This window comes from Trichomycterus rosablanca, chromosome 1, assembly GCF_030014385.1.
Source record: "Trichomycterus rosablanca isolate fTriRos1 chromosome 1, fTriRos1.hap1, whole genome shotgun sequence".
Taxonomy (NCBI): domain Eukaryota; kingdom Metazoa; phylum Chordata; class Actinopteri; order Siluriformes; family Trichomycteridae; genus Trichomycterus; species Trichomycterus rosablanca.
Window position 1 is genome coordinate 12,596,857 of NC_085988.1, and position 16,634 is coordinate 12,613,490.

Genomic DNA, 16,634 nt, shown 5'->3' on the forward strand with positions numbered 1-16,634 from the left:
CCTTCGGAGGTTCTTACCTTCTTCTTCTCGTTGTTCTTACCTCCCTGAAATGAGTTTTTGCAACTTGGGATGTTTGCTTTGTAGTGTTAAACTTTATATTGGTTGTGGAACTACTTTTTGGCGGAAGGTATTGTCAATATTAAAGCATATTTATTATGAAATTCAGGGCTTCTTTAATTTATTTTCTTTCTTTATTTTGTAAAAACTGTTGTATAAAAGCAATAGAACACTTGAGGTCGTGTGTTATCGCGAATAACATCACGGCTGTGATGATCTACTGTACTCGCCTTCGGCTCGTGCCTGCGACCGAATCACAGCCGTGATGTTATTCGCGATAACACACTCCCTCTCGTGTTCTATTGCTTAAATATAATGTATGCTTCAATTATGCAGCAAGAGTTTAGGGAAGGGCCTTTCCTGTTTCAGCATTAAAGCGAGCTCTATGAAGGCTCAGTTTAATGAAACTCCATCAACCTGCACAAAGACTTCTTTTGACTTAATGGACACAAATTCCCACAGACATACTACAAAATCTTAGCAGCAACAGTTTAGGTAAGGGCATTTTCTCTAGGGTAAACTGGTCACTTTATTCAATGTAAACTGGTCACTTTATTCAATGTAAACTGGTCACTTTATTCCATGTAAACTGGTAATTTTCCTCCATGTAAACTGGTCACTTTCCTCCAGGTAAACTGGTCACTTTCCTCCAGGTAAACTGGTCACTTTCCTCCAGGTAAACTGGTCACTTTACTCTATGTAAACTGGTCACTTTACTTCATGTAAACTGGTCACTTTCCTCCAGGTAAACTGGTCACTTTACTCTATGTAAACTGGTCACTTTCCTCCATGTAAACTGGTCACTTTACTCCATGTAAACTGGTCACTTTACTCCATGTAAACTGGTCCCTTTCCTCTATGTAAACTGGTCACTTTCCTCCATGTAAACTGGTCACTTTACTCCATGTAAACTGGTCACTTTCCTCTATGTAAACTGGTCACTTTACTCCATGTAAACTGGTCACTTTACTCCATGTAAACTGGTCACTCTCCTCCATGTTAACTGGTCACTGTCCTCCGGGTAAACTGGTCACTTTCCTCCATGTAAACTGGTTACTTTCCTCCATGTAAACTGGTCACTTTCCTCCATGTAAACTGGTCACTTTTCTCCATGTAAACTGGTTACTTTACTCCATGTAAACTGGTCACTTTCCTTCATGTAAACTGGTACCTTTAGTCAATGTAAACTGGTCACTTTACTCCATGTAAACTGGTCACATTCCTCCATGTAAACTGGTCACTTTACTCCATGTAAACTGGTCACTCTCCTCCATGTAAACTGGTCACTTTCCTCCATGTAAACTGGTCACTTTACTCCATGTAAACTGGTCACTCTCCTCCATGTAAACTGGTCACTTTCCTTCATGTAAACTGGTACCTTTAGTCAATGTAAACTGGTCACTTTACTCCATGTAAACTGGTCACTCTCCTCCATGTAAACTGGTCACTTTACTCCATGTAAACTGGTCACTCTCCTCCATGTAAACTGGTCACATTCCTCCATGTAAACTGGTCACTTTACTCCATGTAAACTGGTCACTCTCCTCCATGTAAACTGGTCACTTTCCTTCATGTAAACTGGTACCTTTAGTCAATGTAAACTGGTTACTTTCCTCCATGTAAACTGGTCACTTTACTCCATGTAAATTAATCACTTTCATTCATGTAAACTGGTCACTTTACTCCATGTAAATTGGTCACTTTCATTCATGTACACTGGTCACTCTCCTCCATGTAAATTGGTCACTTTCATTCATGTAAATTGGTTACTTTCCTCCATGTAAATTGGTCACTTTCATTCATGTAAATTGGTCACTCTCCTCCATGTAAATTGGTCACTTTCATTCATGTAAACTGGTCACTTTACTCCATGTAAACTGGTCACTCTCCTCCATGTAAACTGGTCACTTTCCTCCGGGTAAACTGGTCACTTTCCTCCGTATAAACTGGCCACTCTCCTCCGTATAAACTGGTCACTCTCCTCCATGTGAACTGGTCACTTTCATTCATGTAAACTGGTCACTTTACTCCATGTAAACTTTTCACTCTCCTCCATGTAAACTGGTCACTGTCCTCTGGGTAAACTGGTCTCTTTCCTCCATGTAAACTGGTTACTTTCCTCCATGTAAACTGGTTGTACTGGTGTAATTTCTACACTGCAGCACCTGTTACTGCCACAGGTGAGTTTGAGTACATATTAATGCAACGTCACAGGCAGGGGCGATTTAATGCACGAGCGTACCTGGGCTTCATCCCAGGGGCCCCGAATAATTGAGGGCCCCGGATCGGCTGTTTGATTTGTTATTTATTTTGTTAGTTATTTTGGTTAATAAGAATAGGAAAGCTTACAAACCAATGATTTTGTAAATCATTTACACGTTATTCATATTTCTGACTGTTGATTGGCCAGATAAACTCTAACGAGCTGCTGTAATTCTGATCGGTGGTTTCAGTTAAGCAACGTGAACGTTAGAGCTAGTATGTGAGTGACATTTAGCTCAGCCAATCAGAATGCAGCACCAGGTTTATACATGTGTGTTCGAACGTTCTGCAGTTAGTTTTGTATATGAGACTCGCCTTATTGTCCCAGCATTGAAGTTCGGGTTCTGGAACTAGGCGATCTAAAGTGTTGTAATGCTCATTGAAGTCCTGACTAAACAGTTAAAGTGACTCTGTCGTGTGCCTTTACTCCCACACCTCCACCACCGCACAGCAAAAGACCCGCAGCATCCCCACCGGACAGCGGCTAGGTGAGCCGACCCTCTACAGTAGCAAGTGGCTAATGCTCGGTTAAGTGCCGCGATAGCGAAAGTAAAAACACGACGATATTTTTGATTTAGTAAAATATAAAAATAACTAAAAGACAATGAAATATCAGAATACATGTAATCACACTACACAGTGAGTGTACAGCAAGGAATTTTGGGAATCTGTGTAACCTGCTTAACGTTACTAGACCTATATATATAGAGGAGGGCCCAAAATTATTTTTTGCACTGGGGCCCATGAGCTCCTAGTTACGCCACTGAACTGTTGTCTTGCATTGTGTACTGATTTCATGAAAGCCGTAGCCCCTGGGCCCACAGGCAGGTTAAATTGCCTCTGGTCACAGGATTGGAATTGGAATTTTTTCCTTACAGTTTTGAGACGAGGCAGATCATTTGACTTGACAATTGCAATAAACCTGTGAGCACCAGCGCATTTATAATTGTAGCAATTTTCCGGTAGAATGTGTGTATTTTCTGAAAGAAGTGCTGGGGTGTCAATATTTTTGCCTCTGACTGTACAGTATAATATTCAAAATGCACACTATTTGGGACAGTACCATGTGATTTGGGACTCAGCCGCTTTGACTATCCTCAGGAGGCGTGGAACGCAAGAGAAAAAAATCGACCTGAGTTTGTTTCCTCCATTATGAGACGTCAAAATCACCCCCCAGATTCTCCAGCCTGTAATCTCGCCGTAGTCGTAGTCTGGCTCGACGAGACCAAGCATCTGAGCTGTGTGCTTTAGGTGTAAATGAGTTTGGGAATGTGCAGCTCCTTTCACAGCCTGAACATGTAATTAGCACCTACAGTCTCCGAATCGACTGAGCTCGTCTAGTCGTCTAGCGGCGTCTACGTGAAGCGAAACCTCAGAGGTATTTTAACCGCTCAGATGAACCAACATGATGATTTTACAGTGATGAACGAGTCTGAACATCTGAGAATGTTTGTTAGCGTCACACACAGACGTCTGACCAGGTCTGCCAGCAAAAAGCATGCAAAAAACTACAGTGTATTATATGCGTCCTATCCTAATCACATCGCTACTGGATTAACACACTGCACCATGCTCAGTATATTGGCACTAGAATCAGACATTGGAATTTAGTAAATCATGCTAGCACACCAAAGATGAGTATTCAAATCTCAGCTCTGCTATCTGCACGGATGTTGACTGGCTCAGTCGCAGGGAGGGTTGCCAGAGGAAAAACCTCAGAGACGGGGTATAACGTGTGTGATACGGATCTCCATATCAACCCACCTCGTGCAGGTGAAAAGTAGCGGTTGGCTACTGTGTCAGAGAATAGCAAGATACAGACAGTATAGAGTTGTGAACATATATGTTTCTACACTCATTGTCTATTTTATCAGCTCCACTTACCATATAGAAGCACTTTGTAGTTCTACAATCACTGACTGTAGTCCATCTGTTTCTCTGCATACTTTTTAGCCCCCTTTCATGCTGTTCTTCAATGGTCAGGACCCCCACAGGACCACCACACAGCAGGTATTATTTAGGTGGTGGATGATTCTCAGCACTGCAGTGACACTGACATGGTGGTGGTGTGTTAGTGTGTGTTGTGCTGGTATGAGTGGATCAGACACAGCAGCTCTGCTGGAGTTTTTAAACACCTCACTTTCACTGCTGGACTGAGAATGGTCCACCAACCAAAAATATATCCAGCCAACAGCACCCCGTGGGCAGCGTCCTGTGATCACTGATAAAGGTCTAGAAGATGACCAACTCAAACAGCAGCAATAGATGAGCGATCGTCTCTGACTTTACATCTACAAGGTGGACCAACTAGGTAGGAGTGCCTAACAGAGTGGACAGTGAGTGGACACGGTATTTAAAAACTGCAGCAGTGCTGCTGTGTCTGATCCACTCATACCAGCACAACACACACTAACACACCACCACCATGTCAGTGTCACTGCAGTGCTGAGAATCATCCACCACCTAAATAATACCTGTGGACATGTACCTGTGATACGTGTTTACACACATGGTATTAACTTTACAGGCTTATACTGCATCAGTGACAGTTTAACCGTTTTCAGTACACGGAGGGAGACGTTAGCTGGCGTGCTAGCGTGTTGTACCGCCTCTGCCCGTCGGTTTGAATGGCCTGAGGCTAACTGTGGTAGCTTAGGGAGCTAAAATTGCAGTGATGGTCTAAATAATCTGCCTCATGAGTTTGATGTGTTATTAGAACCCGCTCTACTGAGGCAGCTGATCAGGTAGGCAGTAGGCAGCAAGGCAGCTCACTAGGTACATCCTGTATAAGTGTATGTAAACTTTTGACCTCAGCTGTATCGTCGGAAAAGGAAAGAGTGGGTCACTTTTTTCTTCTTCTCTCTGTTTGTGGGTCTGGATTTTAGCTCAGTGCTTCTGAAGGTGAGTGGGTGGTTTACACAGGAACTCAGATTCCCCAAAGATCCAAACCAAACTTCCTAGCAGGGCTTTTGCACCACAAACGGTGGTCTCGTTTCTCTCATTTACTCTAGTAACTTCAAACTTTTTTTTTTAAATCAGCAACTTTTACCCATCAAAAACATCAAAACATGCACACGAGGGGAAAATCACCCCAAAATTTGCCTCCTAAGCTTTCCTGAGCTGATATATGATGATCCGTGTTATCTGTGAGCCGGTGGAAAAAGAGAGGTCACTCCCTCCACTGAGCATGTGATATTTCCATTTGCAGGACCTGAGGGGGACCACCGCAGGGTGCACTTCGTACCAAAACACGCGGTCAACAAGTAGTTATAAGAGTAACTCCGGATTTACCTTGGACTTCCTGCAGGCCGGCGCTGGTGCTGTTGGGCTTGAAGCGGTCAGCTTGTACCGTCATTTTGGGACACAGCACATCTGTACAGAGGAGCAGACATAAACTGTTAGCACATGGTGGTCTGGAGAATAATCAGGAACACTGTTCCACACACACACACACACATTGATTATTACTGTTGTTTATGAAGCAAAGCGTGCAGAAATCCTCCTCACAGGGTTTGGATTATTAAGTTCTTACCACTTTCTGATAACAACGTCTGCACAGCTCTGGTCTACCGTCGTTAAATACTGCAAAAACCTGCAAAACCTAACCCAGAATGCAACATTTCCCTCACATGCACACTTTTTGGGTGGTGACCTTAATGTTTTGGCATGTATAAGTGTGCATGTGAGGGTGAGGCATCTATTTCCAATTTATTGTAGCCAGTTAGTCTTCCACTGCTGGGGACCCTGATCACATCCGAGGAGGGTATATTTGCCAGACACACGCTTCCTCCGCCCCCCTTCTTATTCGCCTGTACTTCGGTGGATTCACACATGAGGCCAGTCTGGCACAAGGAGAGTCACGTACTGATCTCCACATTCCTCCACTTCTGTACAGGCGTCTCGGGCTACTAACCAGGGTCTTTACACAGCGTCGAAGACTACACGCCCTCTTATTAGTCCTGTCTTTTCCCACACAGCAGACTCATGGACATATTTGTCTGCTGTCGGCACTGTCAACTGTGCCTGCTAGGGGGCGCCCAGCCAACGGGTTGAATGCAGATCTGATATGTAAGTCTAGATGACAGTTCTGGAGAGCTGCTGGGAATGTACTGGTACCAGAAACCACAGAACCCCTTTCAGATGTCTTGTCGGCAGGTCAGAGCTGTTTTGACTGTATTACAGACTGTAAAAAGTTGGAAACCCTGCAGTTCTGCAGAAAAATGCACCAATTCTTACAGAAAAGTGCTGAATTTTTTTTGTCTGTGTTAAAACAACGGTGATCCGATATGTGAAGTGGCAATATTTTGGCAATGACCGTATGTTAAAAATCCTCACTTGAAAGAAACTACAAGTCCCATAATGCACTGCACACTTCATCACCTGACCATCCCCACATGCCATGTGGTCTTGCTCTGTGGATTGTTTTTGTTCCTTGATATCTTGTTTCTGTCATTTCCTAGTAGGTTCCCTTTTTTTAAATTAGGTTCCTTTGTTAATATTTAGCTAGCTCTGTATGTTAGTTTAGTCCTTTACTTTCTGTTAGCTTTAGCAATTAGCATTAAGCATAGCGTTAGCGTATGGTTTAGTTTAGTTTTCTTGTATCCTTATCAGCACTTTTCTCTTAACTTGAGTCACTTTAGCCCACTTTTAGTGTTTTTTAGACAATAAATATGCACATTAGTGTTCATCAAACCTTCTTTAGCTCTTTTTGATTCATCACATCAATAAACAGTCCTTAATCATTAACAAGCCAAACACAAATCAGTGATCTGCTCAAAAAGAATGTATTTCTTTACCAGATGTCTTCATTTACCTATAAAATTTAGTCCGTTCTCTTCCTAACATCCTTTTTTTTTTTAATCATTCAATTCAATGATTTAATGCTTTGTAGGCCTTTGGCAGCAGTTACAGCTGCTAGTCCCAATGGATACGTCTGTACAGGCTTTGCAAATCTGGATTTGAAATGAATGAACAAATGCTTTTATTGTCATTGTATATAAAATACATTGAAATTCTTACGTGCAACTCCTTGGAAACAAGAACATACACATAAGCTGCGTCCGGAATCGCATACTTACAAAGTACGTACTAGATTTGAGGAAGTATGCACTACTCGGCCGGTAAAGAAGTACATACTTTCAGTACAGAAGTGTGCAGTATGCACGCAACACCCCACGTACTACGTTCGCCATCTTACCAACGTCAAGTGATGACGTGAGGACGTAATGATGTAATATCACCATAGTTACAGACAACATGCTCCTTTCAAACCCGACTCGCCAACATTTTGGATATTTATCGTGTTTTGCTCTAATCATAACGTTATTTAAGGTTGTAAGCAATAATAACATTTTTATTTTATTTATCTTATTTACACTTGTAAACAGAGGACTCCGCCATCTTTCTTGTTTCTTTTTCCGCTTCGAACTCATACGCAGCTCCAGTTGCATTATGGGATACATTAGCGGGCCGCAAGTGTGCATCGTTTGCATACTCAAACATGGCTGCCCAATAAGTAGGACATCCGGGTACTTCTCGCGTACCTTTTTATGTATACTATGTATTCGGACATACTAACCGCTCTCGCATACTCATTTCGCGTACTATTGAGTATGGAAGTATGCGATTACGGACGCAGCTATAGACAAAAAGTGGGCCGGGTCTTTGACGCTGTGTAAGGACCCTGGTTAGTAGCCTGAGGTGCCTGTACAGAAGTGGAGGAACGTGGAGATCAGTAAGTGACTCTCCATGTGTGAGACTGGCCTCATGCTCGAATCCACCTAAGTGCAGGTGAATAAGAAGGGGTCGGAGGGAACGTGTTTCAGGAGAATATACCCTCCTCCTCGGACAGGATTGGGGTCTCGAGTAGGAAGCTACATATTTTCTTTAGTGTTGCTATCCATCACTCTTATTCTCAGCATGATGAAACTGCAGACTTGTCAAGTGGCTCCAGTGTGCACATGGTCTCAAGACCCAGCGACGTTTCGGACGTCAGCGGAGACAGATTTAAAGAGCTAGTGGAACTAAGTAATAACTGTGGTGACAGGACAGGAAGGTGACACCGGCCAGCCGGGTTTGCTTTGGCAGACTCGGTGACAATGTGCTATTCCTGGAGAAAAACATGGCGCTAATGCTGAGGAAGGATGCTAATAGAACAAACTCTTTCTGTCTATGCAGTGCCCTGGAAAGTGGTGGCTTTTCAAATTTGGTTTAAATTGTATACATAAAGTGGAGACCAAAAGTTTAGGGCCATGGATAAACAGTAGGGTTGCGTTAAAAAAAGCTGTGTAAAAACTGTGCATAATCAAATGTGCCATTCAATAAGCAGCTGTGACGACTTATAGCGTGAGTGGCTAAAAGAAAATCATTCATTGTTTTATTGTTTTTTTATTTTTTTATTTCCATTTCTTTACCTTTTCCCTTCCTTTTTTCCCTTCCCTTCCCTTCCTTTCTTTTCCTTTTCTTTTCCTCTCCTTTTCTTTTCCTTTCCTTACATTTACTTTAATTTTTTTCTCCCCTACCGTTTCTTTCTCTTTTCATTCCCCTCCTTTCCTTTTTCCTTTCCCGTCCCCTTTCTTTCACTTTTTTCCTTTCCTTTCATTTCCTTTCCTTTCTATTCCTTTCTTTCCTCTTTACTTTTTTCACTTTTCTTTTTTTTTCCCTTCCTCTATTTTCCCTTCCCTTACCCTTCCTTTTTCTTCCTTTCCTTTCTCTCCCTTCCTTTTTTTATATACCTTTCTTTTCTTTTTTACTCTTTTCTTTTCTTTCCATCCCTTCTTTCCTTTCCCTCCCTTCCCTATCCTATCCTTTACTTTCCCTTTTTCACTTAAATTTCCTTTCCTTTCCCTTCCTTTCCTTTCTATCAATTTCCCTTTCTTTATTTTCCCTTTCCCTTCCCTTTCTTTCCCTTCCTTTCTTTCCCTTTCTTTCCTTTTCCTTCCTTTTCATTCCTTTGCTTTCCCTTTCTTTCCATTCCTTTCTCTTTCTTTCCTTTCCTTTCCCTTTATTTCCTTGCCCTTCCTTTCTCTTTCTTTCCTTTCTCTTTCTTTCCCTTCCTTTCCTTTTCCTTTCTTTCCTTTCCTTTGCTTTCCCTTTCTTTCCATTCCTTTCTCTTTATTTCCTTTCTCTTTCTTTACTTTCCCTTTATTTCCTTCCCATTATTTCCTTTCATTTCCTTACCCTTTCTCTTTCTTTCCATTCTCTTTCTTTCATTTCCTTTCCTTTTCTTTACATTCCCTTCCTTTTCCTTTTTTCCTTTTCCATTCCCTTTCTTTTCTTTCCCTTTCTTTCCTTTCCTATTTCTCTTTTCTTCCTTTTCTTTTTCTTTTACTTTTTTGCTTCCTTTTCTTTTATTTGCTTTATTTTCTTTTTCTTTGCCATCCTGTCCCTTCCTTTCTACCCCTTTCTTTCTTTTTTTTCCTCTTTCCTTTCCTTTCCTTTCCTTTCTTCTTTCCTTTCCTTTTTCCGTTGTCCATCCCTCACTCTTTCTTCTCCTTACCATTTGATTTAGCTCCCCACTTTTTTCTATTTAGTTTTGTTTATTAAGTTTCCTTTTCGGCTCCTTTAGTTCCTCTAATTCTTCCTCTTCCTCCTTTTCTTACACCACCTACCAGCTTGATTTACTAAATCAATAAATTAAACATACTGAAGTTTACAGTGTAACATAACATTTATTATACTGAAATGTTTATAAATTCATCACACACACACACACACACACACACACACACCTAGCAGACGTTTCTTGGCACGCAGCACACAGACGCCCAAACCACCGTGCCCGATCCAGAGCTTGACAATTATGTAGAATCAGAGCCTGTAATTTTCTGTAATCACACCTATAAAAAGCTCTCTGTCCACGCTCGAGGTTTCAACTTCCTACTGAATTCCACCGTACAGCAGCTGCTGTAACGGGCGTGGCTGTGCTGGAGAACGGGGAACTCCTGCTAACCCCAAACTGCCCTGTTCCTCCATACATCCAGCCCTCATAAATCATTACACACATCTTCATCTTTAAGGTGGGTACTGATATTGTGTTGTGAGCATTTTTTAATGTCATGGAATTTTGCACATTTATTTCTCAGCTTTTCTTAGAAGGACAAAATAAAAACTTCTTTATGGCTCCTGACTCAAAATTCAGCCTCATTTAATGGTGGGTTAAATTACCTTTAAATACCTTTGACCGGTCGTTACACATTAGGAGCCTGTTGATCATCTGATAACAAAATCATGCCATTAATAAAATGCTGCCCCACCTTTTTCAACCCCTCTGTGGCTATAACATTAGGAGCACTCGCCTTATATATGCTCTCAAAACAGCCCTGACCCAACAAAACATGGACTCCACCAGAAAGAATAGAAGGTATTTGCTTATTTCTCCCTCTACAGTGCATAGTATCATTAAAAGATTCAAGGAATTGGGAGGAATTTCAGTGGACAGCACTGCATCAAGAACTGTCATTCACTAATAGCTTATAGAACCACTTTACTGTGCAAAAGAAGCCTTATGTTAACCATGTCTAGAAGCAGTGTCAAGTTTTCTGGGCTCAGAGGCATCTAGGATGAACCATCGCACTGTGGAAACGTGTATTGTGGTCAGATGAATCAGCATTCCAGGTCTTTTTTGGAAAAAATGGACGCCGTGTGCTCCAGACCAAAGATGAAAAGGACCATCCAGACTGTCATGGTATGGGGCGTGTCAGTACCAGGGTCTGTCATGGTATGGGGGGGTGTCAGTGCCCTTGGTAAAGGTCATTTACACTCTGTGATGCAGCATTAATGTAGAAAAGTACATTGAGATCTTAGAGCAACATGTGCTGCCTTCAAGACATCGTCTTTTCCAGGGACGTCCAGCATTTTTCAACAAGACGATGCAAAACCACCTGCTGCACACATTACAAAGGCATGGCTGCGGAAGAAGAGGGTACGGGTACTGGACTGGCCTGCCTGCAGTCCTGTCCCCAATAAAGAATTTTGAAAGGAAAACGCGACAACAACGACCCCGTACTGTTGCACATCTAAAGACGTGTTTGCAGGAAGGACGAGACAAAATAAAAGCTGAAACACTAAATCACTTGGTCTCCTCGGTGCCAAAACCTCTTTTAATGTGGTGAAAAGGAACGGCAACATTACAAAGTGGTAAATGATTTACCGTCCCAACTTTTTTTGGAATGTGTTGCAGGCCTGAAATGCAGGAATGGATGTTTATTAATAAATGAAATGAAGTTGAGCAAACAAAACATGAAATATCTCAGGTTCATCCTGTCTGACATCAAATAAAAGTCAAAGTAAAAAAAACACTTTATTTATTTATTTATTTTTAATTTATGTTTTTTCCATACTGTCCCAACTATTCTGATTTGGGGACATACAAGGAACTACCATCAGCCCAACATTTAATAGATCTTTGACCAAAACATGAAATATTTTGGGTTCATTCTGTCTGTAATTTATTTATTTATTTACATTTTTTTTATTATTTATTTAGGTATTCATGTATTTTTTACTTTCTTATTTTTATTCATTTATTTATTGTATTTTATTGTTTTATTTTATTTATTCATGTATTTATGTACTTTTTAATTTTTATGTATTTACTGTATTCATTTATAAACCTATTTATTTATGTATTTGTGTATTTATTTATTAATTTACTTACATATTTCTTTGTTTTATTTCTTTATTTTTGTATTTATTTATGTATTTATTTTAATTTATTTTTAATTTATTTTTACTTATTTTTTATTTATTTAGTTATTCATTCATTCATTCATTTATTCATATTTTTTCTCCGTCTCAACTTTTTCTGATTTGGGGTTATACAAAAAATTACCATCAGCCCAACATTTAATAGATCCTTTATCACATGCACAACTGTTATAAAACTGGCATTGCCTCGCTCATTTTTGGGAGATGTTCCTAACAGTTTCATCAGTCAGTGTATCAATCAGATGTTGACGTGGTTCCTTAAGAAAGATCACAAACCTCTGCCCTGACCAAAAAGATCTACCCTCCTAACTCTGTGCACCCACCCTGAAATTTACATGTCATGTACCAGCGTATGATCCTGCACCGCAGCGTGTCAGACGGGGGGTGAGGTCACTCTGTGGTACCTCTGTACCCCTATAGAGAAACAAATGAGAAAGCAGTGAAAACCCTGAACGCTATCTGTCCCCGCCTCTGTGGTCTGGGCCCTGTTATTTCGTGTTCGCCCCAGAATTGTGCGTCGTTACGCCCTACAGGGTGGAACTGCACAGATTAGATAACTGATGGTTTCATGTGAGATCTAACATGAGAAACCATCACATACAGAACTGTAGAGCATGAAGAGACGGAACAGGAACCCTGAACTTGGTCCCTCATGATGGATCTACATTCACATACGTTAACAAACATCTTTATACAATGCAATAAACTGAGGGTTGGATGTACTGTATGTCTGTGGGAACTTGTACCTGTTCAGTCAAAAGATGACAGCATTTGTATGGATGAGCACTGATGGTAATCAAGAAAGCACATAATGCAGTGGTAGCTCAGCAGTTAAGGTACTGGAATAGTAATCATAACGCCAAATTGCCACTGTTGGACCCCTGACCAAGGCCCTTAATCCTCAATTGCCTGAATTGTATTCAGTCATAATTGCCATTATCGCTTTGGATAAAAGCATCTGCTAAATGCTGCAAATGTAAATAAATTCAATGTTTCAGTGCTGGCAGGTGTAGGGCTTGAACCTCTGACCTTCCGATTACTAGTTCTGTACGACTGCCCCATTTAGCCATATTTAATTAAATATAATCACCTGTAATACACTATAGGGACAAAAGCATGCAACGTCAGTTGTATAAAGGGAATTCTATGCTTCCAGCAACAGTTTAGGGAAGGCCCTTTTCTGTTCTTGCATGGCTGTGCCCTTATTCACAAAACAAGAAACTCCAACAAGTGCCTGACTTCAGCTCCACTCAACAGCTCTGGAATGTACTGGAACATCAACATCCCAGCCCAGCCATACAAATGCTGTAATCTTTTGACTGAATGGGCACAAATTCCTACAGACATACTTCAAATACTTTTGGTGGTGTAGTGTATTAGAGCAGGACAGCAGTGAGGAGGCTGGAGGAGGAAAAGCTTAACAGGAGTTTCCTGAGCCGTGGCGGCTTGAGAACAGATGTGGGCTGGAAGGAGAAGCAGTGTGTTGTTGGGTTGAGTGGTGGGGTTCTTGGGTCAGTGGTTGGGTCAGTGGAGGGGTGAGTGGGATTAGAGACCTGCTGCTCTGTGGCTGTGGGTGAAATTATTATTATTATTATTATTATTATTATTATTATTATTATTATTATCATTTCCACCGACGCGGCACGGAGCCCGTTCCGGTTCCCGAACTTGACTTTGAATCGGTTCTGCGTGTTTCCAACAAAAAAAAGAGGTTCCAGACAGCGAACTAGCAGGCCAATCTGGCACCACAAAATACTTGGTTTTTCAGCCCGAACCGTGAACTCACGTGTGGGCGTGTCATGTTGTACAGCATAGCGTTAGCAACAACGGCGTCAGCTGGTGTCTCGTATGGAGCTTAATGCTGCATTTTTATATTTTAAAGTTCACCTGATTACATTTTGAGCAAGTTTGCCGCTGATATTTTCAAAGCGCCTTTAAAAAGGTGAATTGTGTGATATTACGTAGTAAAAGTGACCCGGACAGAACGGAAAATGCTTAACGTGAAAAATAAAGCGTGAAGCTTTTTCAACTCCCCGAGCTGCATGACCACCACACGTGAAGTAAATCCAGTTAAACACAGATACATGTTGTATTTTAGAGTGGATTATTATTATGGTTATTTCACACAGATTAATGTTCGTGTTGTGGAACTTTAATGATGTTTTATCGCTCAAGTCTAGCGCTGAGCAAATCGGCTATTTGCGCTGAGAGTTGCGGTGAAACCGAAGCACAAAACGTTTCTCACGTCAATAAACTAAAGAAAACAACAACTGAGACAAACACGTCACGTCTTCTTATCACCGATAGTTAGATCGATGCTTTTTACATAAAAACGAACATCTGTAACAGCAGCACAAATGCTCGCACATAATCTACACACTAATGCTCACCGCTGATGACGCTGCTTGGTTCTCAAAAACGGGTGGAAACATGTGTCGGTTCTCTACAGAACACCAAGGTTCTAAGAAACCTGAACAGAACCGGTTCAAGAACCATGGTTATTTTGGTGGAAAAGGGGTATCAGAGCAGTCCTGATCCACAGAGAACTGGACTCCACAAAACATCTACTCTCTCACTTATTTACTCTCTCATTTACTCTCTAATTCAATCATTTACTCTCTCATTCAGTAATTTACTTTTTCATTCATTTACTCTCTCATTTACTCTCTTTCTCACTCATTTTTTTCTCTCATTTACTTTTTCATTCACTCATTTACTCTCCTACTTTCTTACTCATTTACTCTTTCATTCACTCATTTACTCTCCTACTTTCTTACTCATTTACTTTCTTATTTACTCTCTCATTTATTCACTTCTTTACTTACACTCATTTGCCTTCTTACTCACACTCATCTTTTGTCTCTCATTTACTTTCATTCACTCATTTACTCTCATTTACATTCTCACTCAGTTAATTTCTCATTTACTCTTTTATTCTCTTACTTTGTCACTTGTTTACTCTCTCATTTACATTCTCACTCAGTTACTTTCTCATTTACTCTTTTATTCTCTTACTTTGTCACTTGTTTACTCTCTCATTTACATTCTCACTCAGTTACTTTCTCATTTACTTTTTTATTCTCTTACTTTGTCACTCATTTACTCTCTCTTTTACTTACTCATTTATTCTCTTACTTTGTAACTCATTTACTTTCATTCACTCATTTACTCTCCCATTTACATTCTCACTCAGTTACTTTCACATTTACTCTTACTTTCTCACTCAGTTACTTTCACATACTCTTTCACTCACTCATTTATTCTCTTACTTTCTCACTCATTTACTCTCTCATTTACATTTTCACTCAGTTACTTTCTTATGTACTCTTTTAATCTCTTTGTCACTTATTATTATCTTACTCACTCATTAACTCTCACTCACTCTCTTATTGACTCTTGTACTCTTTCAATCACTTTCTCACTAACTCACTCATTCACCCTCATTCAGTCACTTTCTCTCTCTCCCAATTGGTTTCTCACTAACTCATTCATTTATTCACTCCCTCATCATTCATCATTTTCTCACTTTTCATCGACTTACTCTTTTACGTTTTCTCTCACCTACTCACTCTCACACTGTTGTCCAGTATCTACTCTATTAGCTAATGTGAAAACTAGCCGTTTTAAGCACATAAGTACAGATCAAGAGTCCTGAGCTCAGCTGTACAGAACACGTCAGTGGTCACACGTTACCGTAAATATATCAAATAAATCTGTGTGATTAAAGGTGAAAGCTACAGACTGTACAGTGAAAATACAGCCTGGTGAGGATCAGTTCCACTCAGGAAGCTTCAGACTGTAATTTTATCAACTGAAATAACTTTTCAGCTCTGAAAATTCCTCTCCACACGTATTCTTAGCCCTAAATGAACAGTGGCCAGTGAAAGTGCTCATCTTGGAACTGAACCGCCGGCATACTCAGAGGAATGGAGGGGTCATGCTCAACTCCCAAAATGATAGTGGTTTTTCTGTGTGCAGATATACACTCAGCACTGAGGCTCGGTTTGGCAGAAAGTGCTTCTATGTGGGTGAATACTGGAATAAATGATATCAGAAATAAATCTAATGAAAGGTTAAGAAATGAAATATGAAAAACTGTAATTTACATGTAAAAGTTTTGAGTATATCTACAGTTGCAATCAGAAAACTATTCAACCCAGTAAACTAACTAACTAACTAACTAGCTTCCATCCTTCCAACATCCTGCTACCAGATACCTCAGAAGCTGTTTTGACATCATATGAGGGACAGTGGTAGCCTAGTGGGTAGAGCTTTGGGCTATCAACCGGAAGATTGGCGGTTCAACTCAAGGCTCTGCTATGCAGCCACTGTTGGGTCCTTGAGCAAGGCCCTTAACCCTGTCTGCTCCAGGGGCGCTGTACGATGGCTGACCCTGCGCTTGGACCCCAGCCTACAAACAAGTTGGGATATGCGAAGAAAGAATTTCATTGTGCTGTACAACTGTATATGTATATATGACAAACAAAGTATATCTTATTATTATTATTATTATTATTATTATTATATGGTTGGTCCTAATGTTTTGGCTCATCTGTGTGTATTACATAACACACTCGTACACAGTGTTGATGTTTAAAACGACTGGA

General features: G+C 40.6%; 1 protein-coding gene across 1 annotated transcript in view; it reads right to left on the bottom strand.

Annotated features, from left to right (window-relative positions):
• The window catches only part of col22a1 (collagen, type XXII, alpha 1), a 100,262-nt gene that overhangs the window by 69,867 nt on the left and 13,761 nt on the right, over positions 1-16,634 (bottom strand). The window contains exon 4 of the mRNA XM_062999892.1: positions 5,611-5,691. Within this exon, the coding sequence (XP_062855962.1) occupies positions 5,611-5,691 (81 nt within the window). The remainder of the gene's footprint in view (positions 1-5,610; positions 5,692-16,634) is intronic.